The following is a 20,010-nucleotide window of genomic DNA, read 5'->3' on the forward strand; positions in this document are numbered from 1 at the left end:
TCAGCCCAAAGAGCAATCAGGGTTCCCTGCCCTGTGGGAAGTCCAAGGACCACCCACCTCCATCCAGGTCTAGTAAGGTGAGCATCCACGAAACTGCCTAGGCTCCCACGAAACCAATAGGTACAGTAGGATCAAAAACCCATTGCCATTGTTCTTGAGGTCTCAGTAGTCCTCATTGTCCGCTATGTTCAGCGAGACCGGTTTTAACCCGGGCTTTTTCAGACCCAGGCCAGCTGGCCTTGGTGAGTTCCCAATAGAACATCCCCATTGTCTCAGTGTGTGGGTGCCCCCCGCGCGGTCCTGAGTTCCTTGCTTGTGCTCTCTCTCCTTCTGCTCCTGATTTGGACCTTGAGATTTCAGTCCGGTGCTCCATTGTGGGTCTCTGTCTCTGTCTCAAGGAGATAAGATCATCTAGCATGTCATACACATATCCTTAGGCAGAGACTACAAAGACTCCTTCTTTTCCTGCGGGGATAACGTGAGGCAGAGTGAGGCAGACTTCCAGAAGGAAGAAGCTTTGCTGGGATCTGACTCATTCATTGACTCAGTTGTTACTATTCCTTCGCTTTGCATTTGCTGAGCCTCTTCCTGTGGACTGCTCTGGGCACTGGCCGTGTGAAGGCAATTAAGACAAAACTGCATTCAAAATGTCCATTGCTGTTTTGGTTTAAAGAAGCAAAAAATTAAAAAAAAAATACAAAGAACACACAAGCAAATGTCCATGTCTATATAGAGACAGGCATTAGACATTCGGTTTTGGTCACTCAAGATACCGTTGTCTTCCAAATGCTGGGAGTTCTCTTGTTGATTTCAGCAAAGACGTCACGGATGTACAGCCTTGAAGGTGAACTGCCAAGGGTGAGGAAGAACTCTTGTGGATGGTGGGGGTGGGAAATGGGTGCCAAGGACAGAAAGGAAGAGCTGAGCGAGAGCAAATGTCAGGAGCCGGGTGAGTGGATGGTGTCTCCAGGACCAAGCCTGGGATAATGAGCACGCGGTGCCATGGTAAAGGAAGTATGTGGTATTGAGACTGGAAGACTCAGCTGGGGCCAGAAAAGAAGGCTTCTCTGGCTACCCAGAGACTCCAATTGTATCCAGCAAAAAAAGGATCATTAAAGGAACGAGGCTGAACGAGGTGATCTTCCCTTTACCTTTTTATTCTTACTTGGACAGGCATGTTTGTTCCAACACAAAGAACAGAAGGCATCTCAACATCAGACATCATCACCAGAATTGTCCGTGACTATGATGTGTATGCCCGACGCAATCTTCAGAGAGGATACACGGCCAAGGAACTCAACGTCAGCTTTATAAACGTAAGTGCGCCTCCCCATGCACTCTGAGGGCCTTTGTATTATACGATCGTGACTGCTGTCTACTGTGCACTGGGTGGTGCTCTTAGTGTCATTATTGTCTAATTTAATCCACATCAAAAACCCAATGGTGTGTTTTAGCTTTTGAGAGAGGGTCTCACTATATTGCCTAGGCTGGCCCCAAAATCATGACCCTCCTGCTTCAGCTTCCCAAGTGCTAGATACACAGGCCTGCGCCACCACACCTGCCCGGCTCAGTAATGAAGGAAACCAGTGTCCTCCGAGGGAGCATGCGTCAACCAAGGGGCATAGGCAGCTTCACATTTTATAATGGAGCTTCCTTGCTTCCCTCCCCTGCCCCCCGAACCCCTCTTTAGTTTTCAGATGTGGCAAAGGGTTTCTGGAACATCTGCCCCTTGGGAAAGGCAAGTGTTGTCTTCTCAAAGGAAAGGGAGGCGGGCGGAAGTGATGAGATGTTAAGCCCAGAGAAAATGCTTTCTTGTTTTAACGTTTTACAATTTTCATTTTATTAAGGCCTTACAGATGCTCATTAGAAACCTTAACAGCCATTTTTTATTGTCCGGAGAAATTACAGCTGCTTAAATAAAGCCTGAAGCCTTTGGCTTCCTTTTGTACTTCTCCCTTATTGTTCCCACAGAGCTGCTGTTAGGTTAATAATAGAGCGCTGTTAAAACAATCTTTAAAACAAGCAAAACAAGCTGTTACAAGGCAAAGAGAGGAGCTGCATGGTTGGGGGGGGATGTTAGTGAGTCTGGACAACTGAGGTTACCAGGCTTCCAAGGAGCCCATGATTTTGATGCAAACAAAGGCTCTCCAGGCATACAGAATTCCAGCCCCCAAATAGAGACTGGATTCTCAAAGGCTGATTTGTCTGCAAAAGGAGGCATTTATAATTACGTGCAGCTCTAATTATCCAGCATCTTACACAACTGATCATTGGTACCTTCAAAATAGGAGGGACTGATTAATTGTAAGTCGGTGATTATTCATTGTCCCGATAAAGCAGGGAGTGTTGGACTTCAGGCCCCTCTAACTTCATATGAGCCAGGCAACAAAATGGAAAATGCCGGGTTCGAGTGGCACCCAAACACGTGGCTGAAAAGAATTCAGCTAACGTGATGATTTGGTATCTTAGAGAGAATAAAGCCCTGGTTATTTCAATAAATTAAACTGTCTGTTCTTTTAAATTGAATTCAGTCAACCATCCAAGCATAGCAAGCCATTTCCAAAAGTTATTGCTCACTCTCTTTAAATGGTCTTTAGATAAGCCACTTAGCTCAGGGAACCGTGAGGACAGTGGGGGTGTGCTTACTGCCTTTCTATGACAACAAGCCTGGCTGTAGCTCACAGAGGAAATTGAATGTGTTGGATGGGCGTGTAAATGAATCACAGAACCTCAGAAGTGGCAGAGACCTGATGAGGACCAGTCATCCAATCCATGTCCCTTGACTTTGAGATAAGGCAAACAGAGCCCAGAGAGTAGACAAGGCCAAGGGAGGGTGAGGGAGAGGTGGGGCGGCAGTACCTCTCCAAATCTCGTGCCTCACAGCCTGGTGCTCACTCTACTGTTATGTGCTGTCATTGAGCACTAAACAAAACAGCCATTTCCAGTGCTGAGCAAAACATGGAAGAACACGGTATGAAGACAAAAGCTAACACTTATCAAGAGCCGATCGGATGCCCATCTGAGTTTCTTCTTGCCTGTGTTAGCTCATGAAATACTTGCGATAAGCCCACTGGGGGCGTGTAATGATGCTATCCAACTTAGAGGTGAGAAAGCAGAAGTCTAGAAGGTTAAACAGCTCGCCCCAGACCACACTGCACATGACAGAAGACAGAGTACCTTCCTGTAGTGCATAACACATATCGCTCATAGCCAACCCTACCCTGAGGTTGCAATGCAGTTTTGGAAGGTCTAAATTGGGAATTCTGACCTAGTTTCATAATATTTGAGGTAGTTTTACAAAATTCTAAAGTACAAAAAGAAAAAAATTCCTATGACTCCTTTAGAGACAATATATTGAGATTTCAAAAGGGAAGACCCTTTGTGTGATATTATGTTTGTCACTGAGATAAAATGTAGGGGATGTAGATAAATGTCCGTGGTGCTTTATGACAACAACGGAGCCAACACACGTGAAACAAATGCCAGGCTTCGAGCCACACATCTGCATGCGTGACCTTACCTGACTGTCACAACAGCCCTGGGAGGCAGGGATGGTATCACCCCCATTTACTGATGAGAAAACTGAAGCTTAGAGGTGACTACTGTTTTGCTCAACACAATATGGTTTCCTGGAACATAGGTAGACAACATCCTTGTATAAAGTCTCTAAGCACAAAATCCAGAGAAGCAATCAAAATAAAAGCTTTCTTTATAGCCAAGGAAACCAATGCAGTTTAATTGGCCTCATAAAAAATATGATGACAATTTTAGCATGAGGCATAGGTCCTCAGTCCAGTCAGTGGACAACTTAATATAAACAGTATCGGTTTTAGCGCTACCCTAGTAAAACAGAATTCTCAGGCAGACCCTGATCAACCATTCTTTATACAATGCATCATTTTATCTGTGTGCCAAAAGAACTGAGTATGGGTATTTGCTCAATGAAGGGTAGTTTTGTGGTCTTATATTCTGTTCTCATACAATTTCAACTCATAGATGTTGGGCACAGTACAACGTTTGTACTTCCCTTTATAGATCCAAATAGACTGATGTGTAAGACATGCTTGGGAAAGTCTAGCTCTTGGGGAAAATGACATCTACCCTTTACATTAGGAGCAAACCCAACTTGATATAAAACATAACTAATAGAGATGGATTTCTCTGCTGTCCTCTTGAACCAATCTAGCCCATTGATTTTTACCAGGAGAAGAAGTACCGTTTCCAGAACCAGGTGGACAAGATGAAGGAGAAGGTCAAGAATGTGGAGGAAAGATCAAAGGAATTTGTTAACAGAGTAGAGGAGAAGAGTCACGACCTAATTCAAAAGTGGGAAGAAAAATCAAGAGAGTTCATTGGCAACTTCCTGGAACTGTTTGGGCCAGATGGCGCATGGGTATGTAGCTATTTTAATTGGCATTGACATAGCGGGTATTTTCAGCTTATCTTCCTTGCATGGAGCTACTCAAGGATGTCCCTTATCCAGTGGCCTCTGCTCAGACACCATCTCAAGTCACTTCAAGGCTATGTCTGTATTCAGTTACTGATTCATCCCTCAGAATGGTGCCAAATGGCACACAAAGTGGGGTCTTCTCTGTTTCTGTTTTCAGAACCTGGAAGGCATTCACTTGCCTTTGAGTGTCCTGTGTTGCAGATGTTGGTCTTGTAGTTCATCCCAGCCTTCCAGCTGGAGGTGATGCAAAGCTTAGGGCTAAAGGTAACGTGAGTCACTGCAACGTGGAGCTTGTGTTGGAAGTCAAGTCCAAGGGCTCTTAGCTCAACTGTAGGCATTCGTGTTGGAGGAGGTGTTGTATTAAATTTTCCGGGAGAGACATGAAAAAACATGTACTCACCCCAGATAGAGTACCAATGACAGACCAAAGTAACGACTCGGCTCAATTCTGGCTTGCTGAAACAATGAGTTCATTGGGTTTAACGAGAATGAGTGAGGGCTTACTAACAGGTGTGTGAATGACTTCAAGACATGTACATCAGCCCAAGTCCCAGCTCAGATTGGGTAACAAATTTCCTATAGCTGAGTAGGTACAGTTCCCTTTCAGGTGGCCTTCCACACTTTATATATCCTAGCGGCTCTTAAGACCATAGGTAGCCAGGGCAGAATGACAGTTGGCAGGGAGGTGCAGGGAGGGATGGCCAGAATCTTGGATGAGGGTCTAATGACCATCCTCATGATCTCTTTCTATGTGTCAACAGTCCGGGCCATCAAAAGTCTCCTGCGGGTATTCGGCATCTGCTCTAATTAAGTACACAGAGGTTATTATGCTCCCCGGAAGAAGAATGTAAAAGAATGGCACCACTCTACCACCCCAGGTTATCAGGGTCTCTGTCACTAGAGAGAAAAAGGAGTAGCAGAATCTTGCCTTGTAACTGTGCCAATAAAACCTTGATTTTCCATTCCCCTTTGGCATGTAGTTGTTGGTATAGGTCCCAAAAGTCTTAAGGGACTGAGACCATGATTCAAGAATGGAGAGGCATATTTTTTCCTCACCTAAATTCTTTAGGCAATTGTGATTCATAACTGTAGATGTAGAGCTGATGAGGGTTTTGACAAATAGATATCTTTAATTTTAAATTCACTTCCTTTTTAGAAAGAAATACTATGTATATGTTCCTATGTGTACACGTGTACATTCGTGGGATATGGATGTCTGTGTGCAGAGGTCAATAGACGATGTCAGGTGTCCTCCCCCATCACCCTCACTCATTCCTTTAAATCAGAGTTTGTCTCCGAACACAGCGCTCCTGTTTTCTTGGCTAAGATGGAAGCCAGAAAGCACCAGTATCCCTCCTGTCTCGGCAAATAGGAGTGTTTGCTACGTATTCACGAGGACCTGGGTTTGGACCTCAGTACCTGTGCAACAAGGCAGCCGTCCCGTACATGGCTGTGAGCGCACATTCTAGGTGTGGAGAGACGAGACACATTGCTGGGACTCTCTAGCCTCAAGCCAACTTCCTTTTGAAAATGCAAGGAAGTGATTCCATTTGCTTTCCTTAATCTTAAATAGCCAAGATTTCTTGCTATGATATGAGGAGTCTCTAAGGAAATCCATGTCTACGTCCTTGTTTTATTGATGGGTTGTCACTAGTGTCTTTGCTCATTTGAGCTCATTCATTCATTATAGGATTATCTAAAAGTAAAACACTCCGTTAGTATAGGAAAAGAACAACGTTCTCAGAGTCGGAAGAGATGCTTAAAGTCTAGTGGACTCGACCATGTTAGAGAAGTGGTTATTAAGCCACCAGTATTCTAGCTGCAGGCTGAGTTTGAAAGGGATGGGCTAACTGAGCCATTAAGACCTCCCAGTGAGGACTGGCAAGAGAGCAGAAACCATGTGCTGGGTTCCTTCTCACTTTTTTGGTTCATTTTCAGTTCAGATGATTAGATTTATTAACGGTCTTGTCTGTGCACGGCACTATGGAAGAGCACAAAGACAGAGCAAGTGCACGCCTTGCTCTCTGTTCATTAGTATATGAATTCTGAACTCGCCCTTTTGATCCAGTGTATGCCTCTGTACTTGGCTCCTTCACAGTTTCCTGACTCTGAAGACCCAGTGAGTGGTTTTTAATGACGCCACGTAGCAGCTCATTTGCTCACCCGCGCTTCAGAAAGGGAACGCTGCCAGAAGTGAGTTGTGACTCACTGGGTGGATGCAAAGGCAAGGCGAGGATATCATTTCATGGGAACTTTCTACCCCCAGGCTTTTTAGGCTCCCGGCAAAGGTGAGAACGTAGCTGGAATTGTTCTTAGGAAGTCTGGTGACAGCGAGCGGAGGTGATTTTTAAGAAATGGAACCCAGCTTAGAGACTGGAGGTTTTTTCTTTGAAAAACTTGCTATTAGTGTCAAAACTGTTATTAACATTAATTTACTGTATCAGCCAAACTTAGACATTAAAAGTACAGGAATAGTTACAAGGATGTTAAACGCCATGATAAGTAATTTGCTTTTCATGAATATGCTATTATTATAATAATTCTTTATTTGTGGATTTGTGACTGGAACTCATTTCTTAAAACAGGGCATCTGCATTACCTGCAAGTACAGTACTGCTACAAAGCAGCCCAGCTTAGAAAGGCACAACATAGGAAGATTTAAGGTCCAAAATTGGGTAGAGCAGGATTGGTGTGCGGCTTCGCATGCCGCTCACAGTGGGTATTCCACACAGGCCTTTCTTCACCTAGTGCCTGCATGAGGGAACGGACTGTGAGAAGTGCCTAGTCACAGACCTTCCTCACATCTGCAAAGGACACGGTGAGGCCCAAACTCGCCACGCACACTGTCTTTCTTCGCTTATGGCACTGGACACAGTTTACTGTTTAGTGGATCAAATCCAACAGGCAGAACTTTACGATAAACTCCAAGCCAGCCTGTGCTATCTGACGTCCAGGCCAGGCTAGGCTAGCATGTGAGGACCTATCTCAAAGACCAACAAAAACAAAACCAGACGGACTCGGTTGTCTTGGTGTTTCTATTTCTTTTTGGAAGAGTCAGACTTGCTAACTCTTCATGACCGTATTTCCCCTGCTTCCTCCGCCTCCCCCAACCTGACTCATAGATTTACGCTGCAGAGGTGGGTCAAAGGAATTAGCTGTTGTCATGGGTGGGCACCACACAAAGATGCAGATAGCAGGAATGGGACCCTAGGAGGCATTGTCGGAGGCTGTCTGCCATGAAGACAATTTTAACAATTTAAAGCCAGCAACCTATTAACTGCAATAATAGATTCTCCCGTTCCTGCTTACTCAGCCTGACTGGTGGGTTATTAGGGCCCAAATCGTTATTTTCTTTTTTGTACTTACATCACTTTATTTATTTAACTACAATTAATTGATTTTTCTAAGTTTTCTCGAGTCATACTCAGAAGGTGGCCTATAATCCATTCCCAATGACAAGAGAAGCCTTCTGTGTTACTGTGTTTTGTATTACTGTAATGAAACATCTAAGACTACTGAAGAAGACAAGTTGATTTCATGCACACTACTGAAGTTAGTTTAATTTATCATACATGAACTTTTTAGGACTAATACCAAACTATACAAAAGTTTTAAACTTAGTTTTCACACATGGTAGCTGTTGCCTTTAACATGTGCACATGTGTGATACATTCTTAGGATGTATGTAGTAAAAAAAAAGCCATTTTGATGGGAAAGAGAACAAGAAAAAAGAGAGGGAGGAAAATATGAGAGAAATTCTCTGAGCTCACTGTTTGGGGGGCTTTGGGGCTTTTTGGTAGGGCAGCGCATCATGGCGGAAGCGTGTGAGATGAAGTCGCTCACCTTGTGACACCTAAGAGAAGGGGGCAAAAGGGAAGAAGAGGGAGGAGGGTTCAGCCACGATGATGAGAAGACTTCTCATTTGGCCTCTTTTTGGAAGGTTTCTGGCCAGCCTCCCAGTCTGCAAGGACAAACCCTTAATACATGGACACCTGGGCAGGCGGTCCAGATCCAAGCAGTAGCACCTTTCAGAAGAAAGACTCAGGATTGCCTCTCCTTGTGAGGCTTGTCTTTTAATAACTGACTGTCTCAGAAGAAGAGCTCTAAATGAACTTAACTTGGACGCTTGCTTGCTTATGTTGGGGCTGATGCTGCTTGTCTCTAAAATGGCAGTTAGTGAGGGATGCTGGATTAAGGGATGTTGGCCCAGCATGCAGGCTTTGCTTTGGGTATTGGTCTTCTTCAAGCAGTTCCACTACTTTTGTTTGAAGCATCTGAATTCACAGAGCAGAAACACTGATTGAAATATTAGCGCCTCAATCACGGGCTGGTGTCCGCCACTATATTACTTCATTGACTTTGAAAAGAAAGTTCTTCTCTGTTGCTTTACAGTGATATGAATCTTTTAAGGTCTCAAGTCCAATGGAAACTTTTAGTTTATCTTAGACCAGGAGCTTATCCTCTGGCCCAGACTAGTCTAGTAGATCCCATGCCAACCAGACGGTGCCATTTGTTACATGCAATTATTTGTTGATTTTTAAAAATACTATGGAGGTGATTTGGGAGTGGGGAATTTATATAATGCATGATCCACTGCTATTTTTTAAATTGTGGCATATGGATTTATGTACATCATAAAATTTGCCATTTTAACTTTTGTTTCTCAAGATAGGGTTTCTCTGTGTAGACTTTGGAGACTGTCCTGGAACTCACTCTGTAGCCCAGGCTGGCCTCAAACTCACAGAGATTCACCTGCCTCTACCTCCCTCTGCTGGAATTAAATTTATGCACCACCATCACCCAGTTTAACTTTTTATTTTCACGCCTGAATATCAAAATCAGGACCTCATGCATACTAGACAAGTGCTCTACCCCTGAGCTACACAGCCAGTCCCATTTTAACCATGTTCTGGGTTGTGCCACTTTGGGCAGTTGTGAATCATGTTGCAACGAACCCTTCGGTGTTGGGCACATAGCCTTTTGAGTCCCCATTTCCAGGTCTCTTGGGCACAAACATAGACACAAAACTGCTGGGTCACATGGTGATCATTGTCATTCCAGGCACACTGCTAATTTTTAGGATCCATTTTGATTTTGATAAAAAGAGATACCATGAAGTGTGTGCGTGTGAACTAGATCTCACACGGGGAACATTTTCCTCTTTCTACACTGGGGACTCAGCCCAGAACCTGGCAAGCGCTTTATTGGTGAGCCACATTCCCAGCCTTTTCACGCAAGACTTGATAGTGCTAACAAATGTATTTTTAAGCAAATATACAAATAAAGACTGCATAAACCTGAAAGCCTTTAGCCCTGAAAGAGCCTAATTACAGGAGAGGTGCTCACAAGCATGGACTTCTTAGCTGTGCGGCCTTGGGCAAGTTCTTTTGTGCTTACTGTAGTTTCATGAATGGTTTCTTTTTGTGAGTTCCTTCTCTAAAGTATATTCGGTGCCTTACACATGCTAGTCCAGTGTTCCATGACTAACACTAGTCCCGGCCCCAGCCCCCACCCCAGCCCACCTTGACAAGTTCTTGTGTATCTCCGCACCTCAGTCACAGCCACTGTAACGGGAAAGTCAGCTTTACTCTTCCTAGGTTTGTCGAGAGGATTAAGCCAGTTCATAACAATTTCTTCATTAACACAGCCTGACACCAAGACCACGTCAGCCACGGGGAAGGCTCAGTCACTGTAGATGATGGTGTTTATCGATCTGGTCAGAGTGGAAACACCAACTCTTGTGTCTTCTTGGCTTTCATCTTCCTTACCAGAGGTCCAAGTGAGATCATACTAGGTTTTTTTTTTTTTTCATTTCATTTTGACTCACATGCCAGAATGTATAGGAGACACAAAAGCCTTTAAAGGCATTCAGCAAGATATTCATTGCCACTCTAGATGCTAAATACTTCTTAAAAGGGGAAACTTTGTAGGAGGCAAACAGAAAATTACTTTCACACGGACAGGACTATAAATGGGATTATTTTCTTGGGGAAAACTTTCTAAATGGAAACCCGTTAATACAATAAAAGATTGAATTGAAATACCTTTTCTCTTTGAAAATGTCATGCCATGGTCTTCATTATTTGTTATATTTCTAAAGTGCTTTTCTTCCCAGGAAGCTCATTATGAACTGTCTCCTGATTGGATTCAATTCAGCTCCTTTGTAGGGAAACCACCCTGGAAAGTTCAGCAGAAACAGATCGGAGAACCTGCAAGTCCAGGCCCGGCTGCTTCTGCATGGGTAGCACATTTTGTGCAGGGTGACACCAGTGTTTATTATTAAAGATTCAAATTCTTTCATCCCCTTAGGCAGAATAGTCTCAAGGTATGAGCTTGATTCAAACTACAGTAGACAAGATGTAGATTTCTTAGAAAGTGGGCTTCTAATGGAAATCCTGACAATCCATTAACAGCAGGAGGGCTAATGGCTGCCACTAAAAATATGCTGAAAGATTATAGTAATAAAAACACATATTTTAAAGTGCCTGCTAGAAGTTCAAGGATTTTTTTTAATGTTACTGTTAATAATAGGCTACCCAATCCTTTTGGCATTTGATTTTGTCTCATAAATGGGCTTAATCTCAGGTAATGCTGTTGTACAGCACTATTTTTTTTCCTGTTTGATTTCACGGGGGTTGGCTGTCTTTTGGCAGAATTATCAGTGCTCTTAATAATTGCTGTATTTGTAGACAGGTGGAATTTTCAGTCTGGGAAGAATCTCAGTGATCAGCACGGCTTCTCTATTCTATTTTCCAGGAGAAACTTTAGGCTCTAAAAAGTGCCAGACTAGGGCTTAGGAAGAAAATGAGTGCAGGGAGGAGTGAATGGCGTACTTCAGGTCTTAGTGTTTCCGGGCTATGTCACTAGTGAAATGCCCACCCGACCTCCCTCGCCAGGCTATTTGAATTTCGTTCTTCCTATCACAATACATTTTATGAAGGCAAAAGCAACATGCAGCAGCTACTGCTTTGTATTTCTTGGGGAATCAGTCCAGGGCTTCCTTCAGATACCAAAACCTGGGGATCCTCAAACCCCTTAAATAAAAATGGCAGAGTGTTGGCACAAAAAAAAAAACCCTACACACATCCCCCGTATACTTAAAATAATTTTGACGACCTATAATAGCTAATATGATGTAAATGCATTAGCATTGTGCTATATTGTTCAGGGAACAATTGCTAGAGAAAGTCTGTACATGGTCATTGTAAATGCCATGTCTGATCTGCAGACAGTTGGAGCCACAGATGTGGAACTAGCACATGTGAAAGACTGGATTTATTCATTACAGAACTACTATGAAGGCAATGACTTGACAGGCCTGGAGGCACAGTATATTATAATCCAGGCTACATGAGAGAGCAAAGCAGGAGGATTGCAAGTTCAAGGGCAGCCTGGGCAAATTAGAGCGACCCTGTCTCAAAAAGTAAAAATAAAAAGCCAGGTGTGGTGGCACACACTTTTAATCCCAGCACTTTGGAAGCAGAGGCAGGTGGATCTCTGTGACTTTGAGGCCAGCCTGGTCTATAGAGTGAGTTCCAGGACAGGCTCCATAGAAAGATCCTGTCTAAAAATCTAAGGGGAGATGGGGCTCTAGATTAGTGGCAGAGCACCTGTCTCACAGTGTGAGGCTCTGGGTTCAGTTCTGAGCACCCCGAACACATAGACATAGACTAAGAGACCAAAAGCTCCCTTGCGCTCCGTCCTGTAGCACCCACATCTTCTCCATCATTTCTTCTCGAGCACTGGAATAATGCAGGCCGTGTGATCCTAAAACCACCCGGTTTTCTAGAGCATTTGCAGAGCACTTTCACATTAGTAAGGATTCTTTAAGAGCCTGACTTTCTTGCCTGGAAAGACACCTCAAAAGTTAAGAGCACTTGATGCTTTTGTGGAGTGCCCAGGCTTGATTCCCAGCACCCACATGGCAGCTCACAACCATCCCCATCTGTAACCCCAGTTCTAGGGCATCCAAAGCCCTCTTCTGACCTCTGAGGGCAGGGCACCAGGCAGTCACGTGGTATACACACACATGCAGAGAAACACACATTAAATAAAATGAATAAATTGCTTCCCCCCCCCCAAAAAAAAAAACCTGTTTTTGGTCAGCTGTTTAGTATATCATCTTGAAGTTAAATATCCTTTGTCTAATTTGTTTTAGAAGTTTATACTTTTATCTGTTATTCTACTACAATATCTATACTCATAAATATTTCCTTACATCTCTAATCCCTTGGGGAAAAAGAAGCTTTTGCGGTTGCCTCCCAGGAAGGTGCTGTGTGTTAGCGTCCGCCCAGCGGCAGCAGCATGGCCCCTTCCTGTGCACCTTCCACGCTCACCATTACAAATTAAGGAAATGTTAGCAATCTGATACAGGAAAAAGTGTTTCTTCCCTGGCTGATTAGTGCAGTTATTAGAGCATGGCACGGAGACAGTGGCTCATTCTGATCCTTTGATTACTAGAGTGCGGCTGGCCATCCTAGTTCATTTTATAATACCCTCTGCATTTCTTATCTTCCTTTCTCCTACCATTTCCACCCCCTTTCCCCTTCTTCTATAGCCCCCTCTCCTTTTCTTCTTTCTTTTTATGAGACAAGGCTTCCCTCAGTATTCCAGAACAAAGCACCATGCAACAGTCACCTGAAGTCTCAGATACTGGACAGGCACATACCTGGAATTTCCGCACACAGGAGGCTGAGGCAGGAAGATCACAAGCTCAAGGCCAGCTTCAGTTCTTTAGTGAGTCTGAGGCCAGCCTGGGCTACATGAGACCCTGCCTCAAAAAAAAAAAAACCTCTCCCCCAAAATATTAAGGAAAATCTAATTTTAGCACCAAACTCCCCTTTCATCCCATAGCATTCTTCAACCCAGCAAATGGCACCGCCACTTTCCAGTTCCAGCAGCAGAAACTAGAGTCACTTTGAGACGCCCTCCTATGTGCCGCTTCCTGCCGGTCAGCCAGACCGCGTGCTTATACTGTAGGGTCCCATTTAAAATGCCATCCTGGTAAATGTCAAAACTTATGGGACAGAAAATAGGTCTGTGTTGAGAGTGGGACAGGCGGTGATGGATGACAAAGGGCCCTGAGAGCATTTGGCCCTGATCAAGTCCCCTTTGCCTAGAGTGTAGTGGTAGTCACACAACTGTGACGTGTCAGAGTTCACACAAGTGCACACAAAACAGAAGGGTTTCGCAGACCTCAACTTCAGTGTGCGGAGAAATGCTGGCCATTTCCTCGTCATCTTCCCAGCCACCAGGCCGAGCCAGGGGCCATCATGGTCTTAGACTCTTACTGCAACGGGTTCCTCATTAATCGGTCACTACAGTCTTCACAGCAGTCTCTTCCCGGCACAATAGCTAGGGAGGTCACTGGAAAAGACTGAAGCAAATTGTTCCTCTTTTGCTTGCAAGGCTCCAGAAGTTTCTCTTCCCCTCAGAGAAGGTCCTGTGTGAATCAGTGCCCCCCCCCCCCCGCCGCTTCCCCCTAGGCCACCCACTCGCCCCTCCCCACTAGCTCTCTCCGTTGCTGGGAGGACAGTCTTGTTCCTCCCTCTGTCCCTTTAAACACGCCTGAATGGTTCTCCACAGCCGGCAGATGCAGACATCCCATAATGCCAGAGCTTCCATGACAGCCCCCCACTACTTCTCCAGTATCTCCGCCTAACTCTTTTCCTCATGCTCTCCAGGCAGCTGACCCCGCCAGTCCTGCGGTCAGCTTCTTCTTCCTGACTCGGTGGCTTTCTGTCTTCTTGGGACTGTCTGTCTGGAACTGGCTTCCCACTGATTTCTGCGCTAGAGAGCTCCTTCCTCCCTCCTCTTTTGCAGGTCTTCACCAAGAGAGCATTTCCTCAGTGAGGCCCTCCAGGGAAAGCTCATTAGCACTTGTAGCCCAGCGCCCCAGTGTGGTAACCTTGCTCTTTGAGATAGTCTCTTGTAGCCCTTAGGCTTGTCTCAAACTCCGCCTGCCTCAGACTCCCAAGCGCTCAGCAGGCAGGTGTCAGCCATCAGGCCAGGCATGGTACCTTCTCTTGCCTTATCTTTCTCATGGATCACGTTTCGTCTGATATACCACATGCTTTGTTTATTGTGTGATTTCTCCTAATATCCACGAAGACAAAGGTTTTTGTTTTATAAGACCGCTACCACTACCTAGGACATTGCTACTTTGCCTGGCAGTTAAATTGTACAGATAAAAGAGGAGCAAAGTCTCATCCATCAGCAGGAACTGTAACCTTAGGTCACTTCTTACTGGCCCCAGATTTCCCTCATTTCTCCCTATTTATAGCTAACATGGAATGTCATACAAGTCTGTGGATGCCGGTGTTTTGGTGAACCAGCTCTCCATCCTGCCCTTCTTTTCTCCATAACTGCACTCGAAATCATTGTGTTAACAGAGACCATCTCTCAATCTTTTCTCTAGAAGCAGATGTTCCAGGAGAGAAGCAGCCGGATGCTACAGGCCTTATCTCCGAAGCAGAGCCCCGTGAGCAGCCCAACCCGGAGCCGGTCCCCTTCCCGCTCGCCATCTCCCACCTTCTCATGGCTCCCGAACAAGACCTCTCCCCCCTCCTCACCCAAAGCAGCCTCAGCCTCCATCAGCAGCCTGAGTGAGGGGGATGAGGATGAGAAGTAAAGGTGCCTGGCCAAGAAGAGCCACAGCACACAGGATGGGAAGGGGTCCTGGGCTGCCTGGGTGGTGTTGAGAGCTGCCACTCAGCAGCGAGATGGGAGTTCAGCCACGGGAAGGAACTGGGGCCAGCTCCTCTTCCTTCTCCGTACAGCCTGCCCTGGGCTCAGCATGGAGGTTCCCAACCTGAAAACCCGTACAAACCTTCTTAGCGTCATAGAATCACCCCCACTTTAGCCCTGCTATGGAAAGGTGCAGAGCACTCCATGAAGTGGGGTGCCTTCTGCTTTGGTCCACACATTCATCCGTATCAAATAAGCCACCTGCAGAAGCGATGCTGCCTCACCCTGCTAGCTCTGGCCCTCTAAGAGCCTTGCACGCGGCCTCCTATCTCCCAAACTCTCCCAGAATGAATTCCCTTCCAGATGAGGTGGCTGAGTGCTTCTAAAACGACACTGCAGCCTTCTGGGTGCAGCCACTAAGACCTGAAGAAGCAACTGTCAGCTCTTTCCCTCTCCAGGACCATGACTCTGACCCAGCTTCGCTTTGGCCAGATAGAAAAGTATGAACCTTAACTTCTCATTCGAAGGACAGTTGTGTCAAGGTGAATGCCACCTAAGAAGGCCTGCCATGCTTCTGGCTCTACTGTCCATCACTGGCATGATGACACTGTTTTCCAGAAATTCCCCAAACTGACGGAGTCACAGACGGAAACCTGTCTTGTCTAAAAAGAAATCACCCACCCAACCAGGGGCTGCTTTGCTTTGGCTCCATGAATGGAAGAGAAACTATCTCCTGGAGCTTCTTAAAAAGGATGGCTCTCTCCATTCTGACCACTTCACAGTTCATAGTCCTTGAGGAACATTTTGATGTAACAAACTCTTAGTATATGGATGGGGGTGCTACCTGCACGTGTCTGTTCTATGTATCCTCCACTATGCCAGCCCAGGGTGTAGACCATACACAATATGAATATACGGTGGTGGTGTTTTGCTATCTACCCCTCTCCCACTCTCTCCCTAACCCCCCTCCCCCCGCTGAAATGCTTTCTCTAAAGAACCAACTGGTCCCCTCATGACTTGGGCACCTTGGCAAAAGCGCAATCAAATGTTAGATTCCTGTAGAAATGTTTTGTTCCAGAAAATTCCTGTTCTTCTTTGCCCATGCCATTTTGGGTAAAGGGAAGCTCCGAAGAGTTGCAACGAATTGGACGCTCAATCCTTTGAACAGTCTAAGGGACGCTGGTTATGTCTGGCCGTGGCTTCTCTGGATGGGATGGAGACTCTCGGAATACTGTAGAACATTTGGGGCTACTGTTCCCCAATCATGTGTAGGGAATGTGCAGGTCCAGCTAAGGTTTACAGTCAATCTCTTAGGTACAAATAAAAGTTCCTGATTTTCCTGGTAAAGTCAGACTGCACTGGCAGAATGAAGGCCATAGCCTATGACTCGTGGGCAAAGCCCTTCACCTCCGCTGGCAGAAGCATCCCTTTGCTCAGAGGCTTTGGGGATACACCTTCTGGATGGCAATCAGTGGAGAAAGCACCCTGTCTTTTCCCTTTGTGCTGGGGTTGAGCCACCTCCCCGCTCACCTGCAGATCAGTGGTGATTATTGCAAAGCCAAGTTGTGAGGCTAAGCCAGCTGGGAGCCTCCTTGTTCTGGGCAGTTCTTCCAGAACTGGGTAAAGTGCGTGGAAGACACGGGGTGCTGGGAAGACGGCCTGGGAGAAAGAAAGTTCCTCTCAGAGCATTGCTGCCCAGAGGCAAGGGCTTCCGTTCTCCCATTGTAACTGCTTGAGCTCAGCCCTTCCACCAGGACAAGTCATACACGAATGCCTTTCATTTCAGCCAGCTGACACTTGTGCCTGTGAAAGGACACGGAAAGGAACCAAGCAAATAAAGACAGGGAGGACAAGAGAAGAAGAGAAGAGAGGATCCCAGAGAGAGGAAAGAAAGACAAAAGGAGATCTGCTGTCTTAAGACACTTCAGGCTGCATGGGGGGAGCTCTCTTTGATGAGGCCTTTTAAGAAGCTGACTTCATGACCCAGGATGGAGAGATCCACTTTTACCTAAGTTTTGCTCTGAGGCGGAGAGTGGAGGGTGGATATATCAGGTGACTATAATTTTGCAGGCCCTACATACCATCCTGACTCATCAGAGACTACCACGGTAGCTAAGAATGATGGGAAATGACCACCACTGGAATCATTCCAGGTAGAGGCCCAAACAAGCCATAAGTGGGTTTAAATCTCCTCCTCATTTCTGTCAGCACCTCCTCACATCCCTAAAGCCTTCCACAAAAAAAGGGGGGGAGTCTGCTATCCAACCTCTAGCCCTTCTTGGCCACCTCTCAGTCTTTCCCAGTCTTTACCCTACCTTACCTCTCCCATACCCAGCAGGAGCTGTGATTGAGTCAGTCGGTCAATTCTCATGACCAAAAGTGAGTTAAGGATGTAATGAGAAATAAACTCTGCTGCAAGCTCGGGGAAGTAAGCAGAAATGCCAAAAAAAAAAAAAAAAAAAAAAAAAAAAAGCAAGGAAAACGCTCTTTTTGCTCCAGAAAGTTACATAAGTAACTTAGGGAATGGGGTAGGTTGGGAAAGGGAAGATGGAAAAAAAAAATGAAACTAAGTTGGTGAGTATGAAAGGATTTGGATTTTCTACTTTCCCAGGCATCACTGGGGCCCTAATGGCTGAAGGAGGAAGGCTTCCTATCAAATATTTCCGTGGTTAGTGGCTCCCCATGCAGCAGCTACTGTCCTAGCCTCTCCAGCTTCTTTGGCGTATTAGCAACCCCCATGCGCCCTCTGAAACCAAGTGCCGACTCCCTTCGGGCAAGCAACAGGGGTGGAGTTGTAATGTGATAGTAATGGTCCATTTCTGTCCAGAACCTTCCCTGTCAGGATCTGCCGAGACAATGGGAACGCAGCCCTATGACAGATGGAGTGTGGCTTCTGACCTGCTGTGGGTTCAGGAGCCCCAAGCACGCTACAACCTAGGCTATAAGATACTGCAGCTACCCCGGTGGGTGGCGGGCACAGAAGGAACACAGCAAATTTTCCCTCTACCTTCAGGACTTACTTTAATACCCAGTGCTACCCCACAGATGAGCTTGTTTTTCAGACATCTGCTCAGCAGCAGTCCTGTTCCGACCATCTGATTAGAAGGAGCAAGAGAGGACGGAAGGACGAAAGAAAGGAAAAGAAGAAAGGCAGTGTAGTGAGCTCATCGGGCGTTTCTACTCCCCCTCTTCTCTAGTTGTCTGTTGTGTCACTGCAGTGTGTCTGGGGACAAAGCCATAAGAACAGCTTATCTACTTAAAATTCTACTGTACACACACACACACACATACACACACACACACACACACACACACACACATATATATATATATATGACGATGATGACTCATCTGGATTCAAGAACGACCTTATGCCCAAGCATTTGCTCTGGTGCTGAATAGTGACAACTACTGGAATCACCCCACCCCCACCGCCGAAACGCCTAAACCCTCTTTCCCTGCTCCCAAAAGGATCACAGTATTCCCAACTTGTTTCTAAATAAAGGGACGCAGAGTCACACTTTCGTTGCCCTGTTTTTCATGGGTTGCGGTGGCCCTATCTAGGAGCTCAAACTCAGTGTGCGAAATACACACACCTTAGCAGCCATCCTGGGCCACTGCCTGCCCAGCCGTGGCTTCAGCACCTGGAAGGCTCCCACCTTGCTTTCGGCTAAACAGAGCCTAGTCTTGGAGTCACCAAGTGACCTGCATCTTTACTTACAACATAGGAACAGAGCCACCTGAAGGGCGGTCAGGACTGAATTACAGATCTTCTTCCCACTCACTTGCTTCGTGGCCTTAGTCAAACCACTTCACTTCTCCAGCCTCGGTGTGGGTTCTCATAAAATGAGGCAGTGGGTTGAGGTCTCCTTTGCTGATGAGGCACTATGGCTTACGAGGTAGCCTGCATTGTCCCCGAGTTTTTCCAAGCTACCACACTGACCAAGAAAAAGGGCTTACTCCCCACAAAGTAGAAAGCCTCTTGGGACCCCACAGCCAGCAGCACTGGCGATCTTGTTCCCAAGCTGGTAGCCTCAAGATAAAAGGCTCTCAGGTTCCCTCTACTTTATTAGATTGCTATTTTTTCCTTTAACTTTTAACATTAGCATACAATGAACTTCATTATAGCATTTCTTATTCTGTGTGTATGTGTCTGAATGTTCGTTTGTATGCAGGTGCCCATGCACGTGTGTGTATGTGTGTGCGCGCGCGCTTGTGGATGCCTGAGATTAACCTTAGTGGTGTTGCTCAGGCTCCGTCCACATTGGTTTCTGAGGCAGGGATTCTCACTGCTCTGGATCACACCAGTAAACTAGACTGGCTGTCTTCGCCTCTCCAGTGCTGGGAGTACATGTGCGCACCACATCTGGTTTTGCTGTTGTTTAACACGGATGCTGGGGCTCAAACTACTGCGTTGTCTCCCCAGCTCCTCACGATGGCAATTCTACACACATGCAATTCTATGCATATAATTAGATGTTGTCCTTATCTGTTCCCCCTCCCCTGCTCTCCGAGCTCCCCTCCCACTCTTATTAGTCCCTTCTTTCCAACCATTCTGCTCTTCTCTCTTCCTGGCACATGTATTCCATACCTCTCTCTTATTTCTCCTCCCCCTTTTATGTCTCTTTCCCCCTATATGAGCTCCATGTTCAATGAGAGACCCTGTCTCAAAAAATAAGGTGGGGAAGAATTGATGAAGACACCCAATGCCAATCTCTGGGCTACACACACACACAAATATACATATGTAAACTTACATATAGATTCTATAAGCCCCTCGAGGCACACAGTGGCCAGGCCTCTCCCCTGAGTACTTCCAACTGCCAGGTTCCACCTACTGAACACTCCAACTGCCCTAATAGCCGGACCCAGCC

At 45.9% G+C, this 20,010-nt stretch overlaps 1 protein-coding gene across 3 annotated transcripts in view; it reads left to right on the forward strand.

Moving 5' to 3' along the window:
• Nucleotides 1-18,656, forward strand: part of Pcyt1b (phosphate cytidylyltransferase 1B, choline) — a 90,164-nt gene extending 71,508 nt beyond the window's left edge. For all 3 annotated transcript variants that reach the window (XM_050126454.1, XM_050126452.1, XM_050126453.1), the window contains exons 6-8: nucleotides 1,174-1,316; nucleotides 4,205-4,393; nucleotides 14,868-18,656. In XM_050126454.1, coding sequence (XP_049982411.1) covers nucleotides 1,174-1,316; nucleotides 4,205-4,393; nucleotides 14,868-15,080 — 545 coding nt within the window. In that variant the 3' untranslated portion in view covers nucleotides 15,081-18,656. The remainder of the gene's footprint in view (nucleotides 1-1,173; nucleotides 1,317-4,204; nucleotides 4,394-14,867) is intronic.
• Nucleotides 18,657-20,010: the final 1,354 nt, after the last annotated feature.

The sequence above is a fragment of the Alexandromys fortis genome, unplaced genomic scaffold, assembly GCF_014885135.2.
Source record: "Alexandromys fortis isolate MF-2015 unplaced genomic scaffold, M_Fortis_MF-2015_v1.1 scaffold_256, whole genome shotgun sequence".
In the NCBI taxonomy this organism is placed as follows: domain Eukaryota; kingdom Metazoa; phylum Chordata; class Mammalia; order Rodentia; family Cricetidae; genus Alexandromys; species Alexandromys fortis.